A 26,575-nucleotide genomic window follows, 5' to 3' on the forward strand; every position below is an offset into this window, starting at 1 on the left:
CGCTCAGACCCAGTGCCTCCAGACACCGGCTCCAAATACCTTCACTGTCTGGCTGGCATGCTGGCCAACCGGGGCTTCCAGCAGCACAGAGGAGCTCCCCAAATTGATGGTGCATAATAAACATGGAGGGGATGGATGCAGGAGACACTTCAGCCAGTGCAGCTGTGCAAAGCACCTACTTCCATTTCCAAACACTCCCTTCCGTGTTCTCTCTCTCTCTCTCACACACACACACGTAATAAATGGACAGGTCTGGCAGTATGAGAAAGCCATTTTTTGCTGAGGGCGAGAACACTCTTGCCCACGGTCTTCATGGCTAAATGGATCACGGACAAATACACAGCTGAAGTCAGTCTGGCTCATCAGGGTGTTAGTATTGTTAAAATAGGTACTGGAATTACAAGGATGTGTTTTGTGTTTAAAAACTTTATTGAATGCTTGTGAGCTGCTGCATTAATCTCACATATAACATCTGTATCCCATACTGTAAGGTAATATTTGAACATTTGTATTCTAAGCCTTTGCAACTGTGCAAATTACCAGACAGGAGAAACATTATTTATTGTGAAATGCTGGTCTCCCACAGAAGGGGTTCTATCCTGCTGGATAAGAAGGCCCATCAGCGCCAGATGGGCTAGAGTGGAATATCAAAGGACAAAAGACTGGTGTTTACTCTCCGCCCACATCCAATGAGGAAGAGTCTTGCAAGTGAATTCCTCCCATCAGCTCAGTTTGCAGCTCAAAGCAGAAGGGGACCATGGGTATAAAAGCCCCTAACAAGGAGGGGCTGTATCTCTATGCTGTTTGGACTCGAGGGCAAGGCTTATTTGGCATAAGCAAAAGATCTGTCAGGTTTAGCCCTAAAGGTCATATAAAGCTTATTTATCATAGAAGCTTTTATTATCTTTTAAAAAACTTAGACTAACTCATTTGTGAGTATCTATGTTCCTGCTTTAACCTTGTAAAAAACTCTTGTATCCTTTTCCTACGCAAATCTTTAGATAGTTTATTATAGGATGGGCTACAGGCGTGGTCTCTGGGGGGAGATCCAAAGTGCAAGTGACCTGGGATAAGTGACTGGTCCTTTGAGACTGGAGTGTCCTGAATATTGCTGTGATACTTGGTGTAAGGGATGTTCTAACATAAAAGTCAGTTTACCAGGGTGGCAAGACAGAATTGGGAGTATCCAAGGGGACTGTCTATGACTCTGTGATTAGGCTGTGATAGTGCCTGAGGAGTTTACACTTGCCACTTGGTTGGTGAAATCTACGTACAGAGCTCACAGCCAGTCTGGGGTTGGTCCCTGGTTCCGAACACTTCGCCCTGAGGTTGGTACTCATGCTTCTGAGCCACCGCAGAGCAGCTTGACCTTAGTTTGGGGGCTACGCTGCTTTCTATGTGTACGTACAGCCCCTGCCCAAGAAATGGGGAACCCAATTTAACGTTCTGGACTGTGCCAGCCCGTTTCATGGACAGGCATGTAGATCACATGTGCATGCATGAAAGTGACATTTGCATGTTACCCTCCTTTACAGCCCCATGTTTATCATGTACAGAACATCCCTCCCAGAAGCCATGAAAAGGCTGCTCTCTGAAAGCACCTGACACCAAGCTAGCAGTCTCTCCCTCTAACGTTCCCTAGCTTGAAGAAGTTCTTCTACAAGAGGTTAAGTACAGCATGATCTAGACGAGGGAAGTCTCCAGCCTTCCTAATAGTCTCCATCTAGCAGGGAGTGCTAAGAGAAAGAGGCAAGACCATTGGAGTGAAGGAACCGTCAGCATGCTTGCTGAGGAGGCCTGTGAGCATGGCGGCTCAGACTGAGCACTGTCGCTCCAAGGTGCACTTGTAGAGGCGTTGGAGGCAGCCTGCACTGCAAGAGAAAAAAATCCTCCCGGTCTGCCTCAGAGACTTGGGAACACACAATAGCATAGTTCCGTGAGAAGAAAGAGAAGCCCACACGGTCTCCAGACTATCGTAAAGGAGATCTGCAGAAAGCATTACCCCTTCGAAAGGCAGACGCTGCCAAGGCAGGGGAGGAGAATTTGAACCTGAGGCTCTGACACCCCAGTGAGTCCATGTCTGCAGAACAGCTACTCCAGCAAACTAGTGAATCTAGGTAGCACAGGAAGTGACTAAAGCAGCAGAGAAGATGATGGAATCCCATTCTCCTCCAGAACTTCCCGCTCCATATTTAAAGAGGCCAGGCCCTGGACTCCTACCTGTTCCTCTTTGGTGTAAAGTTGGAAACACTGAGATAAAGTGCAGGACTGAGGTTGGTGATGAAGCTCCCTCTGCTGACGGACACTTTCAGAGTCTGGGACGTACTCATCCTCCATGTTCACAAACAAACTGCATCAGGGAAACAAGGCATTTACCAGCTGTACAATACACACATCCCAACGTCACAGATGAGCCATTGCAAGGCTGGAAGTATTGCTTGCTTGATCTGTCCCATCCCATAGGTAGCCAGCCTTGGTAAGAGGCTGCTCTACAGCAATTCACTCGAAGAAAGGAAAGCAGTTTTCACTCAGCCTTGGGTCTAGATCAGGTAGCAGAAAAGCCACCCCATGATTTTCCCCTTAAGACCCCTCGGACATGAATGGGAGCTGTGCACATGGAGCAAATGGTTTGTGATGGAGAAGCCAGCTCGTATATTTCAGAATCCAGGCTAAACAGAAGTAGGGATCCCACCACACAGAAGCTCCCGTAGCTAGATCCTCCTGTCTTTACAGCTACAGTTTCACCTGAACATCTCAGAAGCTGGAGATTTTATGGGATTTAACATTTTGCTGTATTTCCTATCATGCCAGGCTGTTTGCAAATATTTCCCTGCAGTTAATGCAATCATACTTACTAATCTTTAGTCTCTTTGTCCCATTCTACCACTAACTTCACATGAGCAGTTCCACCCTGTCCACATGATTTCAGTGCCCTGGAGAGAGAAGCAGACATTGTAGGGTTAGAACAGCACTGACTCTAAAACTCAAATCACCCTCTACTGTGTATGTGTGTATCTATATCTATACCCACTGTGCACCTTCACCCCCTGAGCTAACCTAGCAGGGCCCTATGAAGTAGGAACTCAGCTGGATCAGAGAAGCAAGCCTTTCAGCTTAGCTACTACTGCCGCTAACCGGCTGCATCGATACAGACAGAGTACTCAAAAGAAAAAAAAAATCCAGCAAGAACAGCTTATCCATAAAGTCTCCATTCACAAGAATGACCAGATATGCTGGGGGATTTTCCTTTGTGCTATCAGCAGGGAATCAAATAAGGAAATGATACCGAAAACAAACTACTTGTCAATTCATGTGCTAGACACACCTCACTGTGCAAAATGGGGCAAAGAAAAGAACTCAAACAGCAAGTTATGAAGCCAGCAACATGTGCGACCAGAGAAACATAGCATGAACCAGATTTTCTGTTAGCCAATTGGATTCCAGCATTTTCTCCCTTGAAAAATGGCTGCTTTTGTCTGTAATCAAGACTGACAAGAATTTTAAAGGGTTTCTCACATCACATTGGAGGCCCTAGCCACTCAGTGTACTATGGCATGTAAGAGAGAAGAGTGGTGCCACAAAACTTTGCCCCAGTGAACTGGCCAAATTCCAATTTGGGGATCTACCTGTGGTATTTCATTATGCCTAAGGATATGATTCTGTCACGGAGGTCACAGGTTCCGTGATTTTCCAGGATCTCCGTGACTCTTTCTGGGGCAGGGCTGAAGCAGTGGCTGGGGTTTGGTCAGCATCGCTTGGGCTGGAGCAGCGGCAGTCAGCCCTGCTGCAGGAGCAGCCCCTGGGGCCAGCTGGATTGCCCCCAGGGCGGGGCAGCAGCAGACAGCCCATGCCGCAGGGGGCTGGAACAGCTGCAAGCCCCTGGCAGTGATCTATTTATCCATCCGTCCCCCCCCTCCTACCCTACCCCCTGCGCAGGGTATTTTTAGTAAAAGTCAGGGACAGGTCACAAGCTTCTGTGAATTTTTGTTTATTACCCACAACCTGTCCCTGACTTTTACTAAAAATAACCATGACAGAATCTTAACTTAATTATGCCCATCACTTCCGTATTTTATTGCTGGCCATCATATTCCCTTGGGTACAGTTTCTTGCTTCATTCCTTGTCTTAAGGATAATGCAGTAATGTCACACGCTGCTCCTATGGTTTTGCATTCCAATCTATTCTAGCTACATATGTGACTCTGCTCACACATTATCTAAGCACCTAGATGAGTGTACATTGCAATGATGGGTGAAGTGGTTCTTGAGTAAGTTCCTGAAGCATTGTGGGATGGGAGTACTAGAGAAAGGCAGAATTACTATAATATGTTCCACTCTGGGGGCAGAAACCCAATTTTAGAGATGACGTTTTAGAGCCCACAGTCCCTTCCTTGTTTTCCTTCGACACTAGCATGTTTAATGCCAGTTAACAGCCTGCAAGTTGAACTCCTCTCGCTCCTAGAGATGGTCCCATCCTGGGCACAGCTGAACAGCCCTTGCTCAGTACATTATACATGGCTTGCGATGGGCAGCGGGTGGAGCCCCCCTTTGGGGAGGCTAACCCCCAACTCTGCCCCTTCTGCCTGCACCCTCCCCACAGCCGGAGCCCCAAGACCCCCTGCCTCAGCTGGAAGAGCCCCAGGCCAGCTGAAGCCCCGAGTGCCCCCACCTCGGCTGGAGGAGCCCCGGGCTGGCCGAAGCCATGCCGTGCCTCCCCTCCCCGGACCCAGTCTGCCTGGGGAAAAGTGTCTGTTACAAGATGCTTTTGATATGCCCCATGCAGGTTCCAGGGCGGCTGCGGAGGTGGTATGTGCCGCCTCAGCTGCCCCGCAACCTGCATGGGGCATAATAAAGCAGAAACTTCACCGCCAAACCCCACAACCAAGGGTCTGGCAGCAACGGCAAGGGAGGCAGAGCCTCCCCTGGCCTATTCTATCTGCTGCCCATGTGGCTTGCAGTCATGTTACGCCGTCTGTTACCATCTCCAGTGCCGCACACCTGCCTCTCAAAGCTTCTCTCCCCATTTATTTCCAATCACTTGCTCTCCTTCTCCACACAGTACCAACTAGGAGTTTTCTAATGGAATTTTCTTACAACAAATATAAAATACATCCACGGCCATCCAGGTTTAGAAAGTCTGTCTGTGCTCCCACACGTAAGGCACCCGCCTCCTAAGGGCTAAGCAGCAATACTCAACTGCAACACGAGAACAAGCGAGTGGTGAACTGGGAAACCCTCTGCCCCCCGGGGGACAAGGCCGCGCTTACCGTTCCACAGTGGGGTGGCAGAGGGGTCGCTCCTCCTGAGGTAATAGGTACGTTATGCCCACAACACTAACCACCCGCAAGCTGAATGGACACACCTATGGTAAACAGGGAAAAATGTTAACTGGTTGAGCGACTGAAGTTAGATTTATTCTAAGAGGCTGGTTCACTCCCTGCAAGTGCTAAGGCAGATCTGCCCCTCTGAGTATGCGTTTCACAAGAGAAAACAAGTAGATTAAGTTCTCGTGGCTACTCTGCTAAGAGTAGATGTTCCTGCACCTGGAAGCCAATGCAGGGACACTTGAAAGAGCTGAGGTTTGGGAGAATCACCAGGAACTCCTCCGTAGTGATAGGCAATGTCTCCTCTCTCCCCTCACCTGCTTGTTCTTACACAGACTTTTCCAACAGACATGTCTACTCTAAGAGCCACCTAGCATGCTTGTGGGAGCCATGAAAACATCAACTAATGTTTCAAAGTCTTTTCTAAGGCAGATTTCTCAATTAAGAAGGTTAATGGCAGAACTACAAAACAAAGGCTGGCACATGTTTGATCTTACAAATGACTCATTACAGCTTCAAGCCTCAGATTTTTGCAATTTAAACTGTGAACAGTTTGAGGCTTATTGAGTGGGGGTGTGAGGAAAATGAGCAATCATCTCATTGAAACAATTTATAAACAAAGGACTCACTGGGGCAAAAGTTCCCCAGGAATAAAGAGTTGGAAAGATCAGCTTGGGTTCTAAGCAGACGGCCAAAGTACTAAGGGGACAGGAAAATTCTCTGGCTTGCCATCTAACCTGATCTCAGCTCCTCCATCCACCTCGCGCAAAAACCGAAGACAAGCAGGGCCCGCATCAGGCTGAAGCCAAACGGCACCCAGAGCACTCTAGTGCACCTGCTCTCCTTGGCATTGCATTTCTATCGCTTGCCTCTGCTCCGCTGGAGGTGCCCAGCTCCAGGGCAATCCCTTTGGTGCTCCCCCAGAATGGGTCACACACCAAATTTCAGACATCTGCTCATCCCAATTTTTCCAAACCCAGGCTTTTTATATCGGGGGGAAATTCCAGGTATGAGACATAAACATTTAGTGGCTCTACGGTTTAGACTGAAAGGCTCTGTTCTAAGGGGTGTAAAAGGTAAACGTCTCCTGCTAGCTGGTTTAAGTTATGGAAGGAAGTGTAAGACAAGAGTTCTTCTCGCGTGCTGCTCTCAGAATGCCGAAGACAGCTCTTGACAGAAATCCTTTACGTGGAAGCTGACTTCATTTAGCCCCTGCCCAGGCGAGCACCTATACGTTTTCAAGGTGGTAAATAAAAGCGGGCAATTCGGCAAACGCCACATGCAGCTGACCTTCAGACCGCACACCACCCCCCAGTATATATTTCATGTAAGGAATGTTCCATCACCACACACACAGCACCTTCGCCACTTCCAATCAACTGGATTTTCCATCAGCTTCAAGCTACGAAGACAAAGAGGTGGAAATTCCAGGAGCAGAAGTGTCAGTCTATTTTACCTGAATGCAGGCCGAGGGCCGCAGAATATTCTGCATCTTCTCCAGGATTTTCTTCTGAAGGAGATCCCACACAATTGTTTTCTCCAGGTGCAACACAAAGGGCTGGCCAAACCTATCGAAGGGAGCAACGTTTTAAGAAGCCGTTAAAAGATTAGTCTTTTTGAAGGGACGATCCTGTTATTTTCCCTTTTCTCACTGCATGTCTACAACATGACACTGAACAGCATCAACCCTGCCAAAGCCTGGAGTTTCAAAGGTAAAGAGGACACACTGTATGAGATTGCCAGCATTGGCCCAATTCTGCTCCCAGCAGAGTCCGGGGCAAAGCTCACCCTCTCCTCGTTAACTCCAGTTATCATCTCAGGAAAACACATACGGCCCAATTCTACCCTCACCCCACCTCCACTGACTTCAGTGGAGCCCAGGCCTCTGAGACCTATTGAGATCACAATCAAGCCCAGATGGATTTTGGGGGAGGGAGAGTGAACATTTAGTGGTACACCCTGGAGCACATAGGGACAAATTACACATTACAAATGTTAAGCCTGTCTCAGAGGTCACATTCAAAAGGGCCTTGTCAGTTGGTTCTAGCTTCCCACCACAAAGTCCAATTTTCAAGCTGAATTACAAAGACGAGGAAGGAGAATAAACTTCTCATTATAAAATATTTCCCAATCCCACTCGAGCACCTCAGCAAGAGCAGATAGAGCCTTGACATTTGGCAGGGAGGCACATCAGGTACGAGTGTGAACTGCACCACCCTCAAAGGACAGGCTGGCTCATCAGAGGTGATTTCAGGCCACCTGATGGGATCTAATTCCCTATGACACACACAGTTCCCATTAGCATTCACAGAAGTTGCGCCCATTTAACTGCAGACTCAACTATTAATGGTTTCAAATGAACCCAATGGCTACATCACTGAACATATGTTTTTAGTGGGCCAACAAGTCTTCACACATCACTCTGGTCCCAACAAGAGTTCGGACTTTACACTGTGGCTCCAGAGAGGTGTCTATGTTGTCGTCTCAGTACACGGAGAGTTATAACAGAGAATCCTGGCTTTCCATGGAGGCCACAACCAGAGGTGTAGCCTGGAAGCTGGCGTTTACCTTTTCCCCTGCTGTCCGGTAGATGCTCTGTTGCAGATCAGCAATACAATCTTGTCACTGGCTGCTGAGCGAGTAGAGGTTTCCTGTTTCCCTGACTTCACCGCCCCTTGTGTATAAGATGTTGTTCTGTGGTGATCAGTGCCATATTTCAAGTTATTCAGGTTATTGTTCACATGAATTCCTGGAACATCAGGGGAGAGAAGGCATTTTAAATGGTTTTCCTCTACAATTGGATCCTTGTGCCCTCCACTGACAGGGGAGTGTCAACATGCTCTCAAGAAGTCTTCTTCTAATTTAGAACAGCATGTCAGTGTAAAATCAGTGCTTCTAGATTGGGTCACTTAGATTAGATTCATTGTCAAATACTTTAATTCTATAAAAAAGTTATTTTACATATGTGATTATTTCTATACAACAGAGATACAATATAAAACACACACACACACCGTATCTCACACTGGAAACCCAGTTCAATTGTTGCATAGGCACCTGTAGTTTTAGGTCAGGTCATTTTGTTTGTACATAGAAGGAGAACTGTTTGAAGGAGTAAACGAAAAAACCCTTGCTCATTTTCAAATATAAAATTTTGCTTTTGTTCTCCTACATCCCACTCTCAGATGTTTCCTCCTCTAGTTGGTGAAATCTGTACCTGCCAAATTGCCAACAGAGCTCCAGCAAATCTAGCTTCTTTTGGTCTCCTTCTCTGCCTGTGCACCAGCAGCATGCAGTTCAGCTGGAAAATGCACAAATTGGCTGAAGCATATGTTAGCACCCGCTGTTGCAAAGAAGACAGGAGAAACTCAGTGCTTTCATCCTGCAGGATCTGAGTTACTCCTATTGACTTGAATGAGAGTTACCCAGACACGGAGAGCACAGGGGCCCCAAGGGCCTTAGAAAGAGAGAGGCACATTTTGTTTATTCCTGAAACATCACCAGCAATCTGATTTTCATAGCAAAATTTTAGCTTTGTGTCAGAGTTCAGGACAACTGCCGCGGTCCCTTTAGCAGCCCAAAAGTTGCACCCACTCTTGTGCTTCCAGCCCTCCAGCTGTTGCCAGAGAGCGAGTGCCCTTGCGGTGCCACTAACGGGAAATACAGAGGCAGGTGCTCTGAACTGTAACACATATGATGACAGTGTATTTGGGATCTGTAACAATCTGAATTGCACGAGTGCCAACAGCGGTAAAAGCAAGTACTGAAGAAGGAAAAGCACAGAGACAAGTGTCTCAGTCGTCATTTTGGGAAAAGAAATAGCAAAAAGACTGGGGAAAACGAATTTTGAACAGCTGAAGAAAAATGGGCTGGTTGAGTTATGCAGAGAAATGCTTTCAGAGCGGATTTGTCTAAATCAATCAATTTGTTGTACTCTAATGACCAGCTGAGGAATGATGGTTCAGGTTTGCAGAAAACCTCCAGCCTGCTGGAGGAGGATTCAGCAGATGGAGAGCCCTGCAACTATGTTCCATCCAGACCAAGCCCACCACTGTAACAGGAATGGTGGACAGCTCAATAGCTGGAGCAGGAGAAGCAGGAAACCCAACAGCTTGCAGAGCAGGAGCAGCAGTGTCTGTATGAGAGAGAAGAGGACAAGAAGCAGCACTACCAGCTCCAGACAGAGCGACTGCAACAGAAGAGCAGTCGCCCAGTAGGTGGAACCAGTCCCCAGTACCTGTACTGATGGGTGGTATCCCTCGCTTTAGGGAGGGGAATGATAGGGATGTGTTCCAACATGCTTTTGAACTGGGGTGCTAGCTGAATAAAATGGGGGGAAGGAACATGGTAAGGTACCTTGCTCCACTGCTGTCTGGGACAAAGGCCTTGGATATTTTTACCCTTACGGGAAGTGAGGACTATAAAGATGACAGTTAACAAGCTTTGTTACAAAAGTTTAAACTGACCCCCAAAACGTATAGGAGAAGGTTTCAGGGAGTTTAGAACAAAAGGGACATGACCTATGCTGAGATTTCAACTAAAACGAGGAGTTATGCAAGGAAAGGGGGAGCGGGTTGTGGGGTGACCATGGTCAAGGAGACCTACATATTAATGGGGCTGACAGCCTGAGCTCACACTGTCAGCACCGGAGCAGAAGGAAGGGCCCAGCTGTAAGCCTGTGCCCAGCTGACAGTTCAGGCTGTCAGCAGTGCATCGGAGGAGAGAGGAGGGGAGCGCAGGGCTGTCTGTGTCCCACAATGCCCCACTTCAGTTGGTGGATTGGATGTGCTTCTGGGGAGGACGTGCACCACCGACAGAAGGCACAAGAAGGAGCTTTAATTACTGTGGTGGCTGTGAGTCAACTTAACTTTGAAGTGTAGACAAGTCCTCGGCTAGTCTCAGACAGGCAAGGACAGGCAGAGGGCAAAAATGCCTATAGCATAGCTGACTAGGGGAAGGGACATCCCATTTCCACTGCCAGTGTCCATGAGGAGTCTGGTTACATCCCCAGAGCATGCAGACTGAGGGGCGAGGCGTGAGTGCTTGGTGCTCAGGAGAAGGGACAAGACCTACTGACCTAAAGGGAAATTAACTGGGCCCTAAAATGCAGATCAGGAAATAAAGTTCTCTGCCAGCCCCTAAAAAGGGACCCCGGGGCAGAACAGAGCCTGATGATGGCAATGTCTCCAGCCAAAAGGAGGGAGACTGAGGTAGCTGTGGTGCACTGACAAATCTACGATACCTACCCCAGTGTGGGAAATGCACAAGTACAGGGTAAGACAGCTGCTGGGAGATAGTGAAGGATCCTGAGCCAGGTGGGAGAGGGAATTCTGCTCACCTTGACTCAGTGGGGGTTAGGGGGGTGGACAAAAGGAACCAATGGTGTGGGGGATCAATACTCCATCACCTGCACCCAGAGGAGCTGAGGTGGGGCCACGGGAGTCCTGGAGCCCAACTTCAGGGGAGGTGGGGCAGAGAAAGGAATCTGGCTATGGGGGAAGTTTGAAGACATTCCCTTGGCTTGACTTTTCCTGTTCAAAGCAGCGCATTGTTGACAGCCACTGCAGAACTATTTCTCTCTATGGTCCAAAGAACGGCTGCTTGTAAAATTCCTGGGTGGTGGGAAGTGGGGAACCTCAATCCAGAACAGAAGCAACTGACCCCTTAGGGCACCACAGAACATGACACATGCTCCCTAGAAACTGCACGAGCAGTGGGAGAATTAGGTCTCAAGTTTCCATCCAAAGGGTTTGGGGTAGCAGGGCAAGAAGGTGCTTGTGAAAGCTCAGTTCCATATGTTTAAAGAGGAAAATTATGTAGGATGCTGGTCAGACAACGCCTTACAGATTTTTGAAGGATGTATGCTAGTTTGCTAGCAGGTTTGTTATCTGAACAGGTGAAATGTAACACAGAGAAGTAATGGCACAGCTGCCATCCAGGGAATACCCCCACCGAGGCACTCACTCAATGTGTTCCCCTCGAAAGTCAGTCAGCACCCTCATTACACCCACTTCTGTAGGGGGAGAGATGTGACAGACTGACAATATCCTGAATGAGCTTTAATGAATTAAGTTACACCTTACTGAATTATGGTTAATACCTCTGGGGTACATTGTATTAGAAATGCAAGTGTTTATTTACTATCATGAGATTGTATGGAACTTCTTTAGCAGGAAGACAGGATTAATGCAATCTCTGAAAGGTACTAGGACCATCAAAGATCTTTTTGCAACATGCGTGAAATGAATTTCCTAGGAAGTACCTGGAGGTAAGGGGAATGCCAACCTCTTGAAGATACATCCTGAAGAGAGGGGCCCATTTTGTACCAATTACCTACTTCTGGAAACGCCAGGTCAAAGACCCCTGAACTGTATAACGTGTGAACTGAACGTGTTATGAGTGTGCTTGTTCTGAGCTGAAGCTGTGATGAACTGGTAACCCTAAGAACTCTCCTAGGGAGGGGTACTGATGGACTTGTCCTGCCACAATCCATGTAAGGCTTGGGGTTCTTAGTACACTTAAAAGCATGTCTGTAGGTTCTTTTATTGTTTTTAATAGGTTTTCCTCTGCAATGCTTTTTACCGGTAGAATAAAGTAGGCTTGATTGGGAAGTCTGTGCGGAAACATATCTGTAACAATTATACTTGTTATCCATCTCTAAAGAGAAAACATGCAGGTGTTCTTGAGCAATTTGTCCATGCTGGGAAGTATTCAGTGAAGGCAGGGATTGTGCAGCTTGGAGACACTGGGTCAGAAGGAGAGGGACACATGTCTCCATCCAAGAGAGGCAACAGCTGGGGAGCTGGACGCCTGAGTGAGTGCCCTTGCTGAACTACTAACGAGCAATACAGGTGCAGTTGCCCTGTACTGTAACAGATTGCTTGGCAGCACCCCTCCACCACAAGGTTTGGTAATGCCAGGTTCCAAGCTAAGCCGTCTATGTTTGGAATGCCAGCCCGTGGAAGCAGAGCTCAATTCAGAGTCAGCAAACCAGGAGACACTCCACGTACCGCGTTAGGCCAAGGACATATATAACCAAAAGCCCCCTTTTCAAACAAATTCCCCTCAGCCAATACTCCAGTAGGGGTGGAGTTGGAGGGAAGAGGTGTTTAGAAGACCTACCCACTTACCTCTCTGACTAAGGATCCCCTCAGGCCTAAATATCTCGGGGGTCTCAAAGGCAAAAATGCAGTCGCTGTCCTGAACGGTGTCCAGGTCATCGGCATCACAGAAGGAGCGATGGAACCCATCATAGTACATCTCAGTCAGCACAATCTACAAGGCAGAAGTGGAATAGCAGCCATTAGACCACCAGTGCCAGCCACTGCCGAACTGCAAACTCCCAGGATGGCAAAAGAAGTTAACGAATGGACTTTCGCTGAAGCATTTCTGACGGAGGATAGGAATTCTCCAGTCTTACAGTACCAGCCAATAAGGAGAAATTGGGGAGGGTCTGGCCATGAGGGAGTAGCTGGGATCAAGGGAACACATGCAGAGGTTTTCGTGGGACCCTTCGAGTGTCATCTTAGTAGTTTTCCCTTCAGAGTCTCAAAACCTGAGGACATTTCCCATGAGCCCCTGCTGGTTTCTCAATAGTGAGCAGAGTACACATGTGCACTCTAGGGCTGTTAGGCAGAAGCACCAGGCTTTCCCTTCCTCAAGTAACAGAGCAAAAAGGAGCAGAAGCAGCAATGCACCTGGAGGCCCGAGCAGGGAACTGGTATAACCTACAGGCAGCCAAACTGATTCATGGGGGAGTTACACATAAGAGACAGTGCGTTCGGTCTAGTTTCTGCAGTCACCCATTTCCTCCATAAATTTAGGTCCACTGATCTGAACCCCGAGCACCCATTGTTACCTGCCACATCAACCAGAAAAAAAAAAAAAACCAGGTCGCAACTCCTGAAGGACACCAGTGGCAGCCCGGTAACCGAAGATCAGCCCATTACCTGCTCAGTGGGTATCTTGGTTTCCATGGATACTGCTTCACGCAACTTCGCCACTGTTCCAAACAGAGGCACTGCCACACCGATGCGCATACAATGCGAACACTTCCCTTGATACACCACAGTGATATACAGAGGTCTGCAGAGAATACAGGGAAGAACTGGGATGGCTGAACATTTCTATACAGTACCTAGGAAAAAAACAGCCTGAGCTAAGCTTGGTCAGATCGACAAAGCAGGCTGCAGAACCCTGAATGGGGACTTTTACATTGCACACATCATAAGAACACAGACCATTTCTGATCTAGTTATGACTTAATCTCCAGGCCATTTAGGAATGGGGAAACAGTGTAAGGATGTCACTCAGTCCTTGGGTTGCGACCCAAGCCTAGTTCCCACATAGAGTTCCCTAAGAGGCTGGTTGCATCATCAGTAATGAAGTCATACATGCCTATTCTGGGCCACATTACCCTGGAGCTATTCAGGCAACAAGACCCACCCAGCAGATGCTTTGGAGTCCCAAACGTCTACCAGACCCTTAAATAAAGGAGGGATGGATACCTATCTTGCTCCAAGTTGGAGGTATGTTCTCTGTGGTGTTAGCCTCTACTCTATGTACTAACTGGGGAGTCCTCCCAAGGAAGTGGAATCACAGAATACAGTTCCTCAATGAGGCCGCCCTAGGTGACCTCTTGATTGAAGGGCAATCCTAATTTTACCTCAAGGATCCTTGTAACATGGCCCAGATCAATCAAAGCTGACATCCTAAAGGCACTCTCAAAGAAGTGCTGCTGGGAAAACCCACTGGGTTAAAGAGAATGGGAAGAGTGGAAGCATTTTTGTAGCCTCTTTTCTACAGCTGGTTGGAAGTTTTCCCCCAGAACATTTTCCCATTGGCAAAAGCCAATAGCAAAATGGCCTTTCTGCAACCAAATATTTTCTGTTTACATTTTTTAAAAAATTTTATATTCTAGAATCAAAAAAGTGTAGGGCTGGAAAGGACTTTGAGAGGTCATCTAGTCCATCTCTTGCACTGAGGTAGGAACACGTCAATCTAGGTCATTCTCTGGCAGATGTTTGTCCAACCCAATGACTGGGATTCTACAGCTTCCCTAGGCAACCTATTCCAGTGCTTAACTAGCCTTATAGTTAGAAAGTTTTTCTTAATATCCAACCTAAATCTCTCTCTTGCTGCAAACTCAGCTCATTACTTCTTCTCCTACACTTGGTGAAACTGGAGATTAAAAAAAAAAAAAAAAAAGTCAAAATCGGAACAAAAAACTTTAATCCAAAATGAAATTTTGGAATTAAGTTTTGTAGGAAATTTCAATCTTTATTGTTTTCATTCTGCTTTGTATAAGAAAAGCTTTTAGATCTATGGAATTCTCTGAGAAATAAGAAATCTAGTTCCCGCACAGCTCATCTTTTCAGCATTTTTTGGGGGCTCAGAATACGGCTCTACCAGTCCATTCAATTCAACCCTAATCTGCCACAAATCTTGTTGGCGTCTCAATCTCTTCTATAAAAAGATTTGCAATGCTACCAAGCATTGGGAAAGGCGCCCAAAATTTAACTTCGAGGCACAGATTAGCACATTACCGTGTATGAGGCAGAGGAATTGGTAGAGAGATGCAGAGGAAAGGGTCAAAGGTGTTACTCTGCTTCTGACAATGAGGGCACGTCAGAGAGGACCTGTTAAAAACATCAATCGGATTAAAGTTACATCTCCCATTTAACTAGGGACAAGCAAACCATCAAGAACAAAAACGGTGACCCTGCTCTTCCCTCCTGATCAAACCCCTTCCCCCACACACTCCAGCAAGGCTCTGCGCATTTTGCTGTAAATGAAAGGCGCCTAATTCCCAGATGCTCACGCAGTAATTAGTCTCTGAGCTCATTTATTACACGACATGACAGGAAGACAGGCTCCTCTCTATTATTCCACTTTGCCTCCACTAAGAGACATTTGTGAAATTAACAATTCACCCATATTTGATTCTAATATAAAGAGACTGACAAGGACTATTCTCCCCCAGACACGTGGGCGAGGGATGGTTATGCAGGCAGCACTGCATGGGCCTCAATCTCATTCACTCAGAAAGAAAGGAGACTCCTCACAGACACACATGCGCAGGCACACACCCGGAGTATTTCATATCCCAAATTAACAAGCCATAAGGTCACTAAGTCTGCTCATGATTCTGTAACATCCCAAAGGTTTCTTTCTTTGCCACTGGGGAGCCTCAGGGACATACTGGGAAGACCGTTTAACAACTCAATCTCCTACACCTGACTGGCAGCAGTGCTGCTGGGAGAGTTTGGAAATTGGCCTGTTTTTTTCAACTTCAGCTCTCAGGTGGAAAACTGTGGCTGTTCCCATGAACAAAGGGGCAGTGAAGGACTAAGCGCAGAATTTCTTTTCTGCTAGAAGGCTTCCTCATTAATGATAATTACTACAAGCTTGTTTGGGATTCTAAACTCAAGCAGCCACCACATGCCTCCAGTTCACACCACAGGCTCCTGACTTGGCACAACCCAGGCAGATCTCAGACATGCGAAATTGTGTCTCACACCTTTGCTCCCTGACCAATCGGGCTGGAAACGCCATGGCGGCTTAGGTTGGGGGTGAAGGCTGAAACAAGCACTCCTGATTTACTGGCAAGAGGGAAACAAACGTACGTTTTCCACTGAAGTGACAAAGAATTTTAGTGCAATAAAACTGGCCGTTACTCCCCTTTGGAGCAAGATTTCATTTACCAGAGTGAGAGACAACCACTAAGGGAGTCTGATCAAGTGGGGCACGGAGACACAGCAGCACTGTAAACAAAATGGAGGACTGCAGAGAGTTACTTGCCTGCCACCTCTCCGCCCCGCCTGCCCCCACACCACACACAGCCCTGCTGCACCGCACCGGGCTCTGCCACCAGGGATGAAAGAATCTTATTGTGATTATAAAGACATGCACATAAACCCCCATAATCCAAGTGTGCTGGAAGTTACTGTACCTGTACTGAGCTTGAAAGAGTTCCTGTACGAAAGTGCTACTGATTGGAAAGCCTGGTGCCTCGAGCAGTGCAGCATCTTCCAATGGTGGCTGAAAAGGAAAAGCAGTTCTAAATGGAAGCCTGCCAGGATATGCAGGAGTGCCACACCAATCACATACAAGAGCCAAGTTAGGTTCTCCTGAGCTAAACATACCAGGACAAAACCAAGTATTTGAAATTGCAAGTGCTTTCAGGCCCACAGAGGGGACTAGAGCAACTGAGCAGCATCTTCACTGGACATAGCTAGCATATCAGTAAGCTGCCAAACTTAACTGGTGGCAGAGTCAGGGGTCACCATTCACACCGGATTGTGCTGGTGCACACTTGCCATGCATTGACTGAGAAGGCTCTTTGCAGCCACAGGGGCCAGGAACAGCCCTCTGGCTACTGCATTTGTTACAGGAGAGATATCATGGCTGGGAAGTAGGGCTGTTGATTAATCGCAGTTAACCCATGTGAACAACAAAAAATTAATCGCGATTAATCGCAGTTTTAATCTCACTGTTAAATTGAAATTTATTAAATATTTGTGGGTGGTTTTTTTACATTTTCAAATATATTGATTTCAATTACAACACAGAATACGAAATGTACAGTGCTCTCTTTATATCATTACAAATATTTGCACTGTAAAAACGATAAATAAAATAGTATTTTTCAATTCAGCTCATACTAGTACTATATGCAATCTCTATCGTGAAAGTGCAACTTACAAATGTAGATTTTTGTTATATAACTGCATTCAAAAACAAAACAAAGTCCACTCAGTCCTTCTTCTTGTTCAGCCAATCGTTAAGACAAACAAATTTGTTTCCATTTGCAGGAGATAATGCTGCCCTCTTCTTATTTACAATGTCTCCTGAAAGTGAGAACGGGCATTCGCATGGCACTTTTGTAGCTGGCATTGCAAAGTATTTACTAAACATTCATTTGCCCCTTCGTGCTTCGGCCACCATTCCAGAGGATATGCTTCCATGCTGATGATGCTCATTAAAAAAATAATGCTGTTATAAATATAAAGGGAAGGGTAACCACCTTTCTGTATACAGTGCTACAAAATCCCTCCTGGCCAGAGGCAACATCCTGTTACCTGTGAAGGGTTAACAAACTCAGCTAACCTGGCTGGCACCTGACCCAAAGGACCAATAAGGGGACAAGATACTTTCAAATCTTGGGGGAAGGAAAGCTTTTGTTTTGTGCTCTTTGTTTACGGGGTTGTTCTCTCTTGGGACAGAGAGGCCAGACAGAAATCCATCTTCTCCAACCCATCCTAATCCAAGTCTCCAATATTGCAACCAGTATAGGTAAGCCAGGCAAGGCGGATTAGTTTATCTTTTGTTTTTTTATGTGAATTTTCCCTGTGTTAAGAGGGAGGTTTATTCCTGTTTTTTCCTGTAACTTTAAGGTTTTGCCCAGAGGAGGGATCCTCTGTGTTTTGAATCTGAATACCCTTTAAAGTATTTTCCATCCTGATTTTACAGAGGTGATTCTTTCACCTTTTCTTTAATTAAAATTCTTCTTTTAAGATCCTGATTGATTTTTCATTGTTCTCAAGATCCAAGGGTTTGGATCTATGTTCACCTGTACAAATTGGTGAGGATTATCATCAAACCTTCCCCAGGAAAGGGGGTGTAGGGCTTGGGGGGATATTTTGGGGGAAGAAGTCTCCAAGTGGGCTCTTTCCCTGGTCTTTGTTTAAAATGCTTAGTGGTGGCAGCATACTGTTCAAGGACAAGGCAAAGTTTGTACCTTGGGGAAGATTCTTACCAGCTTAGGTTAAAAAAAGTTCAGGGGGTCTTTTATGCGGGTCCCCACATCTGTACCCTAGAGTTCAGACTGGGGAAGGAACCCTGACAAATGCATTAATTAAATTTGTGACTGAACTCGTCAGGGGGAGAATTGTATGTCTCCTGTTCTGTTTTTCTCGCATTCTGCCATATAGTTCACGTTATAGCAGTCTCAGATGATGACCCAGCACATGTTGTTTTAAGAACACTTTCACAGCAGTTTTGACAAAATACGAAGAAGGTACCAAGGTGAGATTTCTAAAGGTAGCTACAGCACTTGACCCAAGGTTTAAAAATCTGAAGTGCCTTCCAAAATCTGAGGGGGACAAGGTGTGGAGCATGCTTTCAGAAGTCTTTAAAAGAGCAACATTTCGATAAGGAAACTACAGAACCCAAACCTCCAAAAAAGAAAATGATTCAGATGATGAAAACGAACATGTGTCAGTCCGTACTGCTTTGGATCGTTTTTGAGCAGAACCTGTCATCAGCACGGAGGCATGTCCTCTGGAATGGCGGTCGAAGCATGAAATACAACATGAATCTTTAGCACATCTGTCACGTAAATATCTTGCGACACCTGCTACAGCAGTGCCATGCAAATGCCTGTTCTCACTTTCAGGTGACATTATCTCCTACAAATGTAGACAAACATGTTTGTCTGAGCAATTGGCTAAACAAGAAATAGGACTAAGCGGACTTGTAGGCTCTAAAGTTTTACATTGTTTTATTTTTGAATGCAGGTTTTTTTGTACATAATTCTACATTTGTATGTTCAATTTTCATGATAAAGAGATTACGCTACAGTAGTTGTATTAGGTAAATTGAAAAATATTATTTCTTTTGGTTTTTACAGTGTAAATATTTGTAATCAAAAATATAAAGTGAGCACCGTACACTTTGTATTCTGTGTTGTTACTGAAACCAATATATTTGAAAATGTAGAAAATATCCAAAAATATTTAAATAAATAGTACTCTTATTGTTTAACAGTGCAATTAATCGCAATTGATTTTTTTAATTGCTTGACAGCCATACTGGGAAGCTAATACAGAGATATTTTGTTTCAAAAGGAAAGCTTCCCTGGAACCACTACAAAAGAAATGCCCCTGCTGGCCTGTGCTGGATTTGCCTTACCTTCAGTGGAGGTCTGCCATTGTATTTCACTAAATTGTTCAGGTCTTCATGAACTCTGTCTAACAGCCAGAGCAGAAATTCCTGTGCATCATGCTGTGAGTTCCCTCGGTACTGCATGGAGTTCTTCGAGACAATGCTCTGCAGAGGAACAGCAAAGAGGCCTTCAGAACACAGTATAAGCCCAGGGTCAGAACATCTGCGTTCAGGAACAGCGCTGTGATCAGAAACAGGCTCAGCTAGCCACTATATTCAGAAACATACAGCTTCCCTGTTGTCGAGGCGCAGCGTTTACAGGCGGAAGGGGCAGTGGGTTCTGTGCCAAGCTTGCAGTAAGCCGAGAGCCGCAGGAGATGTGGAAGGTGCTCTCTGACCTGAAAACCGGACAGCAGGGCTACGACAGAGGCTGCCAAGGGGCCTGGTTTCTATTTTAGACAGACATGTAAGTGATGCACTGGCTGATGCAAAGAGATCAGCACCAAAACGACCAGTCTGTAGAACTAGTACTAGCTAAAAATCAGGCAGGTGCATTTTAGACCCTCTACAGTGGAGCAGCAGCACGTGCAGGGAGGCTGGCACAGGAGTCTCTTGGAGAAGGTGTAAAACGCCCCTGGCATGTCCCCCACATCCCTCCCAGAACAAGAGGAAAAATCCAGCTCCATTATTAATATTCTGTTTTGAGGGACGATCTACATTCCTAGTCTAGCCAGGCCAGCAATACTCACCTGGCATGGATGGGGCACCTATATTGTAACACAGCTTTGTCAGTTCTAAACCCATGCTAGGAATCATGTCACAGCCTAAAAGGGTCTAACTTCCTGCAACACAGATGCTACTATGTACACAGTAGTACAGTTAGATTCATAGTACACCCGGGCCATAAAATTCCCCATTATTTCAAATCGATAAACATGTCTTCACGGTGTCTCTGAGCTTGCGCAGTGTTGCTGTGCACAGTTAACCAATCGCCTGTTCAATCCAGAAGTGGCTGCATTTCAGTGATAAGTGAAGTGATCTACAGGTAGGTAAATGTCAAGGCAGTTTGCAAAGTGCTTTGGAATCATTTTGGATAGGAGTTCACGACATATCTTGATTAGCTTCATACTCAACGTATGGAATCCTTAGCTTTAAGCTTTTGCTATTAAAACATGTCTTTGGGCTCAAGCTTGTGTCAAAGAGCCAGAAGTCAGATGAATCACATAATCCTCCATTGAGAACACTCAACCCTTAAAGATAGCTACATAAATCCAAAATTTATCTGGATTAGCAAATAGAAATTCCAGCCGCTGCTACAATCCTGGTCAAGGGGCTGCATGCCCGAAAGCACATTTACCAAGTGTTTCATCAACAAAGCAAGTGCAATTTTTCCCTTTTGTAAATATAAAGCATCAACGACCCAGTGCACAAACCTAGAATGGAGAGCATGGTTTGCCTTCATATCAGATATGTTGCTACAAACAGGACTTAGCTGTCTGCCTGGAGAGGCAAGGAACTGGGAAGTTTGCCAGAGAACTGCACATTTATCTAGCTATCAGAAAAGTACTATTTATCATACCACTACTGTCCTGGACTGAAGCCATTAAAGACAGGCTGCCATCAAGAACTACATCTCCCAAAGGAACAGCACCAGCAGACAGCAATACCTGATGGAGTCCCTTCACCACTTCTGTAGAGCAGAAGTGATTTCAAATGCTGGTTGTTAGATTTTACTCTCAGAGCCACACATTCGGAGCGGGGGAGGCAGACATCTGGTCTTTTACCATTGTCTATACATAGGAACATCATGGCTCTGGAGCTTAGAGTTGTGTTTGAAAGGGGTCTCAGAGCTAAAGCAACCCTAGTATTGACAAGCTAAACTGATAATTGATATTTCAACCTGCTTTCTCTAGCTGAACACATGGTCTTTACAAGCATGCGGCAGATAACTCCTCAGACCCATGTCATCTAGCCTGGATTCTACCTCCAATATTCCCATCTACACAAAAGGCTCCTGTCTTAAATGCTCCAAAGCCATTTCCCCACTCCCCAAACCCATCTTCAGTAAATTCTGACAAGGCCACTCTGCCCCCGAAGCAGACTGTGCCGTCACACTCCACTTTATTAATCATGTTTATCATGGTAGTGCTAAGGACCTGCCAGGAATGAAGCCCCATTGTGCCAGGCACTGTACAAATACACAGTTGCAGACAGTTCCTCTCCTGAAGGGCATACAACCTAAATAGACCAGACAGACAGGGTCAGGGAAGGGACAGAACACAGAAGCAGAGTAAACACTCTGATGGTAGCAAAGGGCATAACCACCACCAACCCAACAAATACTCCCCAAAGAGACTGCAGGTGGCGATGAGAGAGAGAGAAACGCACACACACAGCACCACTGGAGCAGGGATTCAGAGAGACTCTACCCACACCAGGGAAAGCTGTAACACAGGAGCTACACTGGCTACTTGTCGGGAGCCAGAGGAATGAACCTAACTTACATTTGAGTTCCCAGAAACGTATTCGAAGCATGTGCACGCACCCAGGATATCTGCCCAGACTTGATTCTTCCTGGACATAGACAGGAACTGCTTCTTGGAGTTTACGAGCTGTGAAAACCTGCAGTTCAGCTTCAACACCGCTGCAGTTTCAGGGATTGTGCTGGCCAGACTGTTGCTTACAACGCTGCTGCCCGTCTTTAGCCATCCCGCCACACAACATCCAGGCCCCAAACCAAACTGACCAGAGATCGAGAGACCCAAAAATGCCAAATATTGCTGGAGCAGCTTTGCCCAGCTTTTGCTAATGACTCCTGGCCAATAATGGGAAATCGGATATGGCGTGACAGGTGGAGAGATCGGCCATGTCGAGAGGGGGCTTACTGAGCAACAGCAACCGCCATTTCCTCAGTGTCATGGACCTGTCGAGTAAGTCGCCTGGGAAAGCGGCCCAGCACCTTCCTTTGGCCTGTCATTAGCCAGGAGGGACCCACATCTAAACCGTTCCTGTGTCTTAGTCTCAGCAATTGTATCCAGAAAATAATTGTCAGACTCCTCATTGAGCAAGGCTCAACTGCCAGGGTGTGCAAGTTGCAGGTGATCTGAAAACTACTGTGAAGAAATTGAAAAATAGTTCTCTTTCCATACCAGGCATGTGACAGGACAAGCTTTCCCAATGCAACCGTTGCCAGTCCAGTAACAAAATATTCCTGCAGGACCAGGAACAAGAAAATGGGGCTGTAAGAGCAACACAATCAGCGATAACGGCACAACCAACACAGGGGATTGCTGGAAGAGACCAGACATTCTGCACACATGCTCATGTTCTCAAGCCCCCCCTTCTCTAATCAGACTTTACAACAGATTTGAGAAAGGAAGTTGGGCTACGTATTTTATCCCTCTTGGAAATGGAGTCACCACAGGGGAGGGAAATGGGCCAATCAATATTGATTCTAGTTCCTCAGTAATCTGCCCACTTGTCCCGAAGCAGCAAATGAGAGGAAGTGGAAGCTAAGGCCTATAATCTGCTCTCAATACAGATGTGCAATTCCCACTGACATTAGTGGATTTACTACTCATGCCTGCACAGGGACTAGTGTCTTCCCACCTGCAAAGTCTTGTATACACCTGAGACCCATTATCCTCCTCATCCACCACCACCACCACAGCACCCCCACAAACCAAAGGGTTGCCATACAGAGAGTCATAGCTTGCAGACATTTTAAACCTAGTCGACTCTGTCAGGAATGGCAGGGGAACTTGTGGGTCTACAGTCCCGGAAAGCCTCACGGAAAGGACAGTGTCCTGACAGAACACACAGTACTAACAGAGGCCTTTGCATACTGTATCAGAAACAGGCAACGTAATAGCATTCACAAGCAGGCAGCACTGAACTGGGCTGGAGGTATTTGCAGAACATTGTAGTTTTAAACCACATAGCCCAGCAACTGGCAAGAATGCGGCTGAAGCAGAGATGAAGGAAGAGCAAAGTTATGAGGGTCCATCAGTAGCCAACATCCTGGCTCTGTAGAAGCATTTGATTCAGAAGCTCTTGGACATGATTAGGGGATTATCCCCACCCCACCCCCTCATGCATCTTCTATATATTTACACTAGTATGTTGGCCTGCTCTCTGATCACTTCTCCACCACCATCTTTTTAAGAATAAGGCTATGTCTACTCTGCATCATTTACAACGGCTCACTTGAAGCGCTACAGTGGTGCAGCTGAAGCCAGTGGGGGAGAGCTCTGTATGTGCAAGTGCTTACCCACGCAGCTGTTGTAGATACTGGTTCATCGAGGCTGGATCCTTCCCTGCCACTTTAAACATTATGCTTCAACGGGAGGAAGTTAGAGCAGGGAGGTCCCTCTCCCATCTCTGAGTTCTCTCAAGTACATTTAATGGAGTGAATCTTTACAACATGGCAAATGAGGACAGACCTTGGCTTGCAGCCAGTACCAACAGCATTAATATCCAGCACTCGTACTTTCAATGGATATCAGCAACACGAGGGAAACAAGCAAAGACTAACTTGCTGTAAACATTCAGACCCCATTTTAACTAATATCCAGGGGACAGCTCACATCCTCTTTTTGGTTTCAGGGGAGTCCACCAGCAGGGAAACAAGGAGGCAACATTGGCGAGATTTCATGGTATGTGGAAAGCAAACTCCAAACCTCCCAGAAAGGCAGAAAATAAGGATTCAGGCCCTCCACGCTTCCCTTCCAGCAGGAACATCTAGTTAATTATGGTAATTTTACCCATTTGTAATATTTAATATAGAGAATCTAGGCGACAATCACAGATTTGCAATTCTCTCTCTCAGATCACTTTCCTGCCAAATCCCCCTGTACACATCCATCAAGTGTTATCCAGGACAAGATAGTAATTCCTGACATATAGGACAAAATATTTGGAAGTTATACTAAAAACTCAATGGGCACAAGCAGGAGAAGCCTTTAAGATGCGACCTTGTCATTTTTATATTTGTTTAGCTTATAGCTGCTCTCACAATATCAGATGCGAGCAAACAGCTGGAAAGCCTAATGTGGACAGTGTTTGGCTTCTTGTTAACCAATGTAGTGCAACATAAGCTTTTTTGATGCTGATTTGGTGAATCTAATGACAGGGGGAAAAAACCACCAGTTTTGGGGAATTGCATTTCACTTATTACATTCCAGGATACAATGAGACTCACATTCTTTGTTCCTAGATGAAAGACCTTGCATTAGGCTGTTTTAAAAACACATCCAAATGAGTTCCTTACCAGGTATAATAACCCACTTTTCGCCTTTATTTACCACTCCACCAAACTGTGTCATCTGCAAATTTACCTAGCAATTTCATACTTTCTTCCAGATCATTTCTAAAGATATTGAATAGCATCAGGCAGAAAGCATGTCCCTAAGGGACCCCACTGGCAACACTCCCATTGGAGGATGATTCTTCCTTTACAATTATTTTTTGCTATCAGTTCACCAGTTTTTAGTACACTTTGTATGGGCAGCAATGATTTTGTATCATGCTAGTTTTTTTTAATCAGAACCTCAAGCATGAAGTCGATGGGAGTTCTGCAATTCGGGCCAACAGTTTCTGAAGAAACTATCTACAGCAGGGGTCAGCAACCTATGGCACGCGTGCCAAAGATGGCACGCTGCTGCCTGCCGGGTCCCAGCTGCCGGCCCCGCTCAGCCTGCTGCCAAACCCAGGCTGGGACCCCGGCAGGCAGCAGCGTGCCATTAAAAATCCTGCATGCCCTGGCCCGCTCTTCTCCACTCCCCCCCGGGAAGGGTAAAGAAGCTTGGTCCTGCCGGCTGCTACTGCAGGGCAGGCAAGCTCCCCCACCTCCCTCCTCTCCCCCTTCCCCCAGCATGCTGGGTTCCTGCCCCTCCTCCTCTCCCTCCCTGCCGCTGATCACTGATGGCCCTTGCAGGGGAGGAGAAGAAGCAGAGAGCTGCTCCGGGGAGGGGACGGGGCCTTGGGGAACCAGGGTGGAATGGAATCAGGGCATATCCCCACCAGCCCCCTGCTGTGAGCCGCTCTGGGCAGAGGGCTGGGGAGTACCCCCACGACCCTAGCCCTCTGCCCTGACCCACACACACCCAGCCCTCTGCCCTGATCCTGACACCCCTACACACACAGCCAGCCCTCCCATGCCCTGACTCCTGCACCCCCCTCATACACCTCCAGCCCTCTGCCCTGACCTCTGCACCCCCCACAACCCGAGCCTTGACTCCAGCACCCCCCTCACACATCCCCAGCCTCCTGCCCTGACCCCTGTAGCCCCCCCGACCCCAGCCTTTACTCCAGCACCCCACACATACCCAGCCCCCCCACACCCCATGCCCTGACTCTTGCACCCCCCACATTCTCACCCCCCCACACACACACACACACTCTCTCTCCTACCTGAACCCCTCGCACCAAATGGGAGCTGCCCAGGTAAGCACTCCACACCCAAACCTCCTGCCCGAACCCTGAGGCCCCTCCCTCATTCTAGCTCCTGGCCAGACCCTGCACCCCAACCTGCTCCTTCACCCCCAGCCCTGTGCTCAGTGCACTCCCACCCTCAGCTCAGTGCAGAGAGGAAGAGAATGGGCTAGGACCAGCGAGAAGGTAGGTACCCACTCTATGTGGGCAGGGCCGGGATCCCAGACCAGCAGCGGGCTGAGCGGGGCCGGCAGCTGGGACCCTGGCGGGCAGGAGCCGGCAGACAGAATCCCAGACCAGCAGCAGGCTGAGTGGCAGTGGGCTGAGCCGCTCAGCCCACTGCCGGTCTGGGGTTCTGGCTGCTGCCTCTTGCCCGCCAGGCATTTTAATTTAATTTTAAATGAAGCTTTTAAACATTTTGAAAACCTTGTTTACTTCACATACGACAATAGTTTAGTTATATAATATATAGACTTATAGAGAGAGACCTTCTAAAAAACGTTAAAATGTATTACTGGCACGCAAAACCCTAAATTCAAGCAAATAAATGAAGACTTGGCATACCACTTCTGAAAGGTTGCCAATCCCGATCTGCATTGTGGTACCACCTTATTTTTAAGAAAACGCAGAAACTGATCCACATCACAGAACACTTGAGGAAATTCCACATAACTGAACATTGACAAGGCACACCAGGCAAGTGCCAAAGACTCAGACACAATCCACGCTCTGCCTTCCCGTGGCAGAGGCCTCTTCCGAGCTCCTGCAAATCCCGACAATCGCCCTCCACACACACACCCAAAGCCTGACTCATCCCCATATCTGCCCACAGACCAGTCCACCTCACCTGGGGCACATGCACAACACAGCTGGAGGAGTATGGCGGTAAGAGTACAGAAGACCTGATGGATTTGTGCAGTCTAAACTCGATTATC

The 26,575-nt window shown here is 46.9% G+C and overlaps 1 protein-coding gene across 2 annotated transcripts in view; it reads right to left on the reverse strand.

Moving 5' to 3' along the window:
- The window catches only part of USP31 (ubiquitin specific peptidase 31), a 62,240-nt gene that overhangs the window by 13,488 nt on the left and 22,177 nt on the right, over nucleotides 1–26,575 (reverse strand). For both annotated transcript variants that reach the window (XM_037910363.2, XM_037910362.2), the window contains exons 2-11: nucleotides 19,236–19,373; nucleotides 16,276–16,364; nucleotides 14,870–14,962; nucleotides 13,274–13,409; nucleotides 12,455–12,599; nucleotides 7,893–8,073; nucleotides 6,781–6,892; nucleotides 5,268–5,362; nucleotides 2,856–2,933; nucleotides 2,221–2,350 (exon numbers count right to left, since the gene is read on the reverse strand). In XM_037910363.2, coding sequence (XP_037766291.1) covers nucleotides 2,221–2,350; nucleotides 2,856–2,933; nucleotides 5,268–5,362; nucleotides 6,781–6,892; nucleotides 7,893–8,073; nucleotides 12,455–12,599; nucleotides 13,274–13,409; nucleotides 14,870–14,962; nucleotides 16,276–16,364; nucleotides 19,236–19,373 — 1,197 coding nt within the window. The remainder of the gene's footprint in view (nucleotides 1–2,220; nucleotides 2,351–2,855; nucleotides 2,934–5,267; nucleotides 5,363–6,780; nucleotides 6,893–7,892; nucleotides 8,074–12,454; nucleotides 12,600–13,273; nucleotides 13,410–14,869; nucleotides 14,963–16,275; nucleotides 16,365–19,235; nucleotides 19,374–26,575) is intronic.

This window comes from Chelonia mydas, chromosome 10, assembly GCF_015237465.2.
Source record: "Chelonia mydas isolate rCheMyd1 chromosome 10, rCheMyd1.pri.v2, whole genome shotgun sequence".
NCBI classification, from domain to species: Eukaryota; Metazoa; Chordata; order Testudines; family Cheloniidae; genus Chelonia; species Chelonia mydas.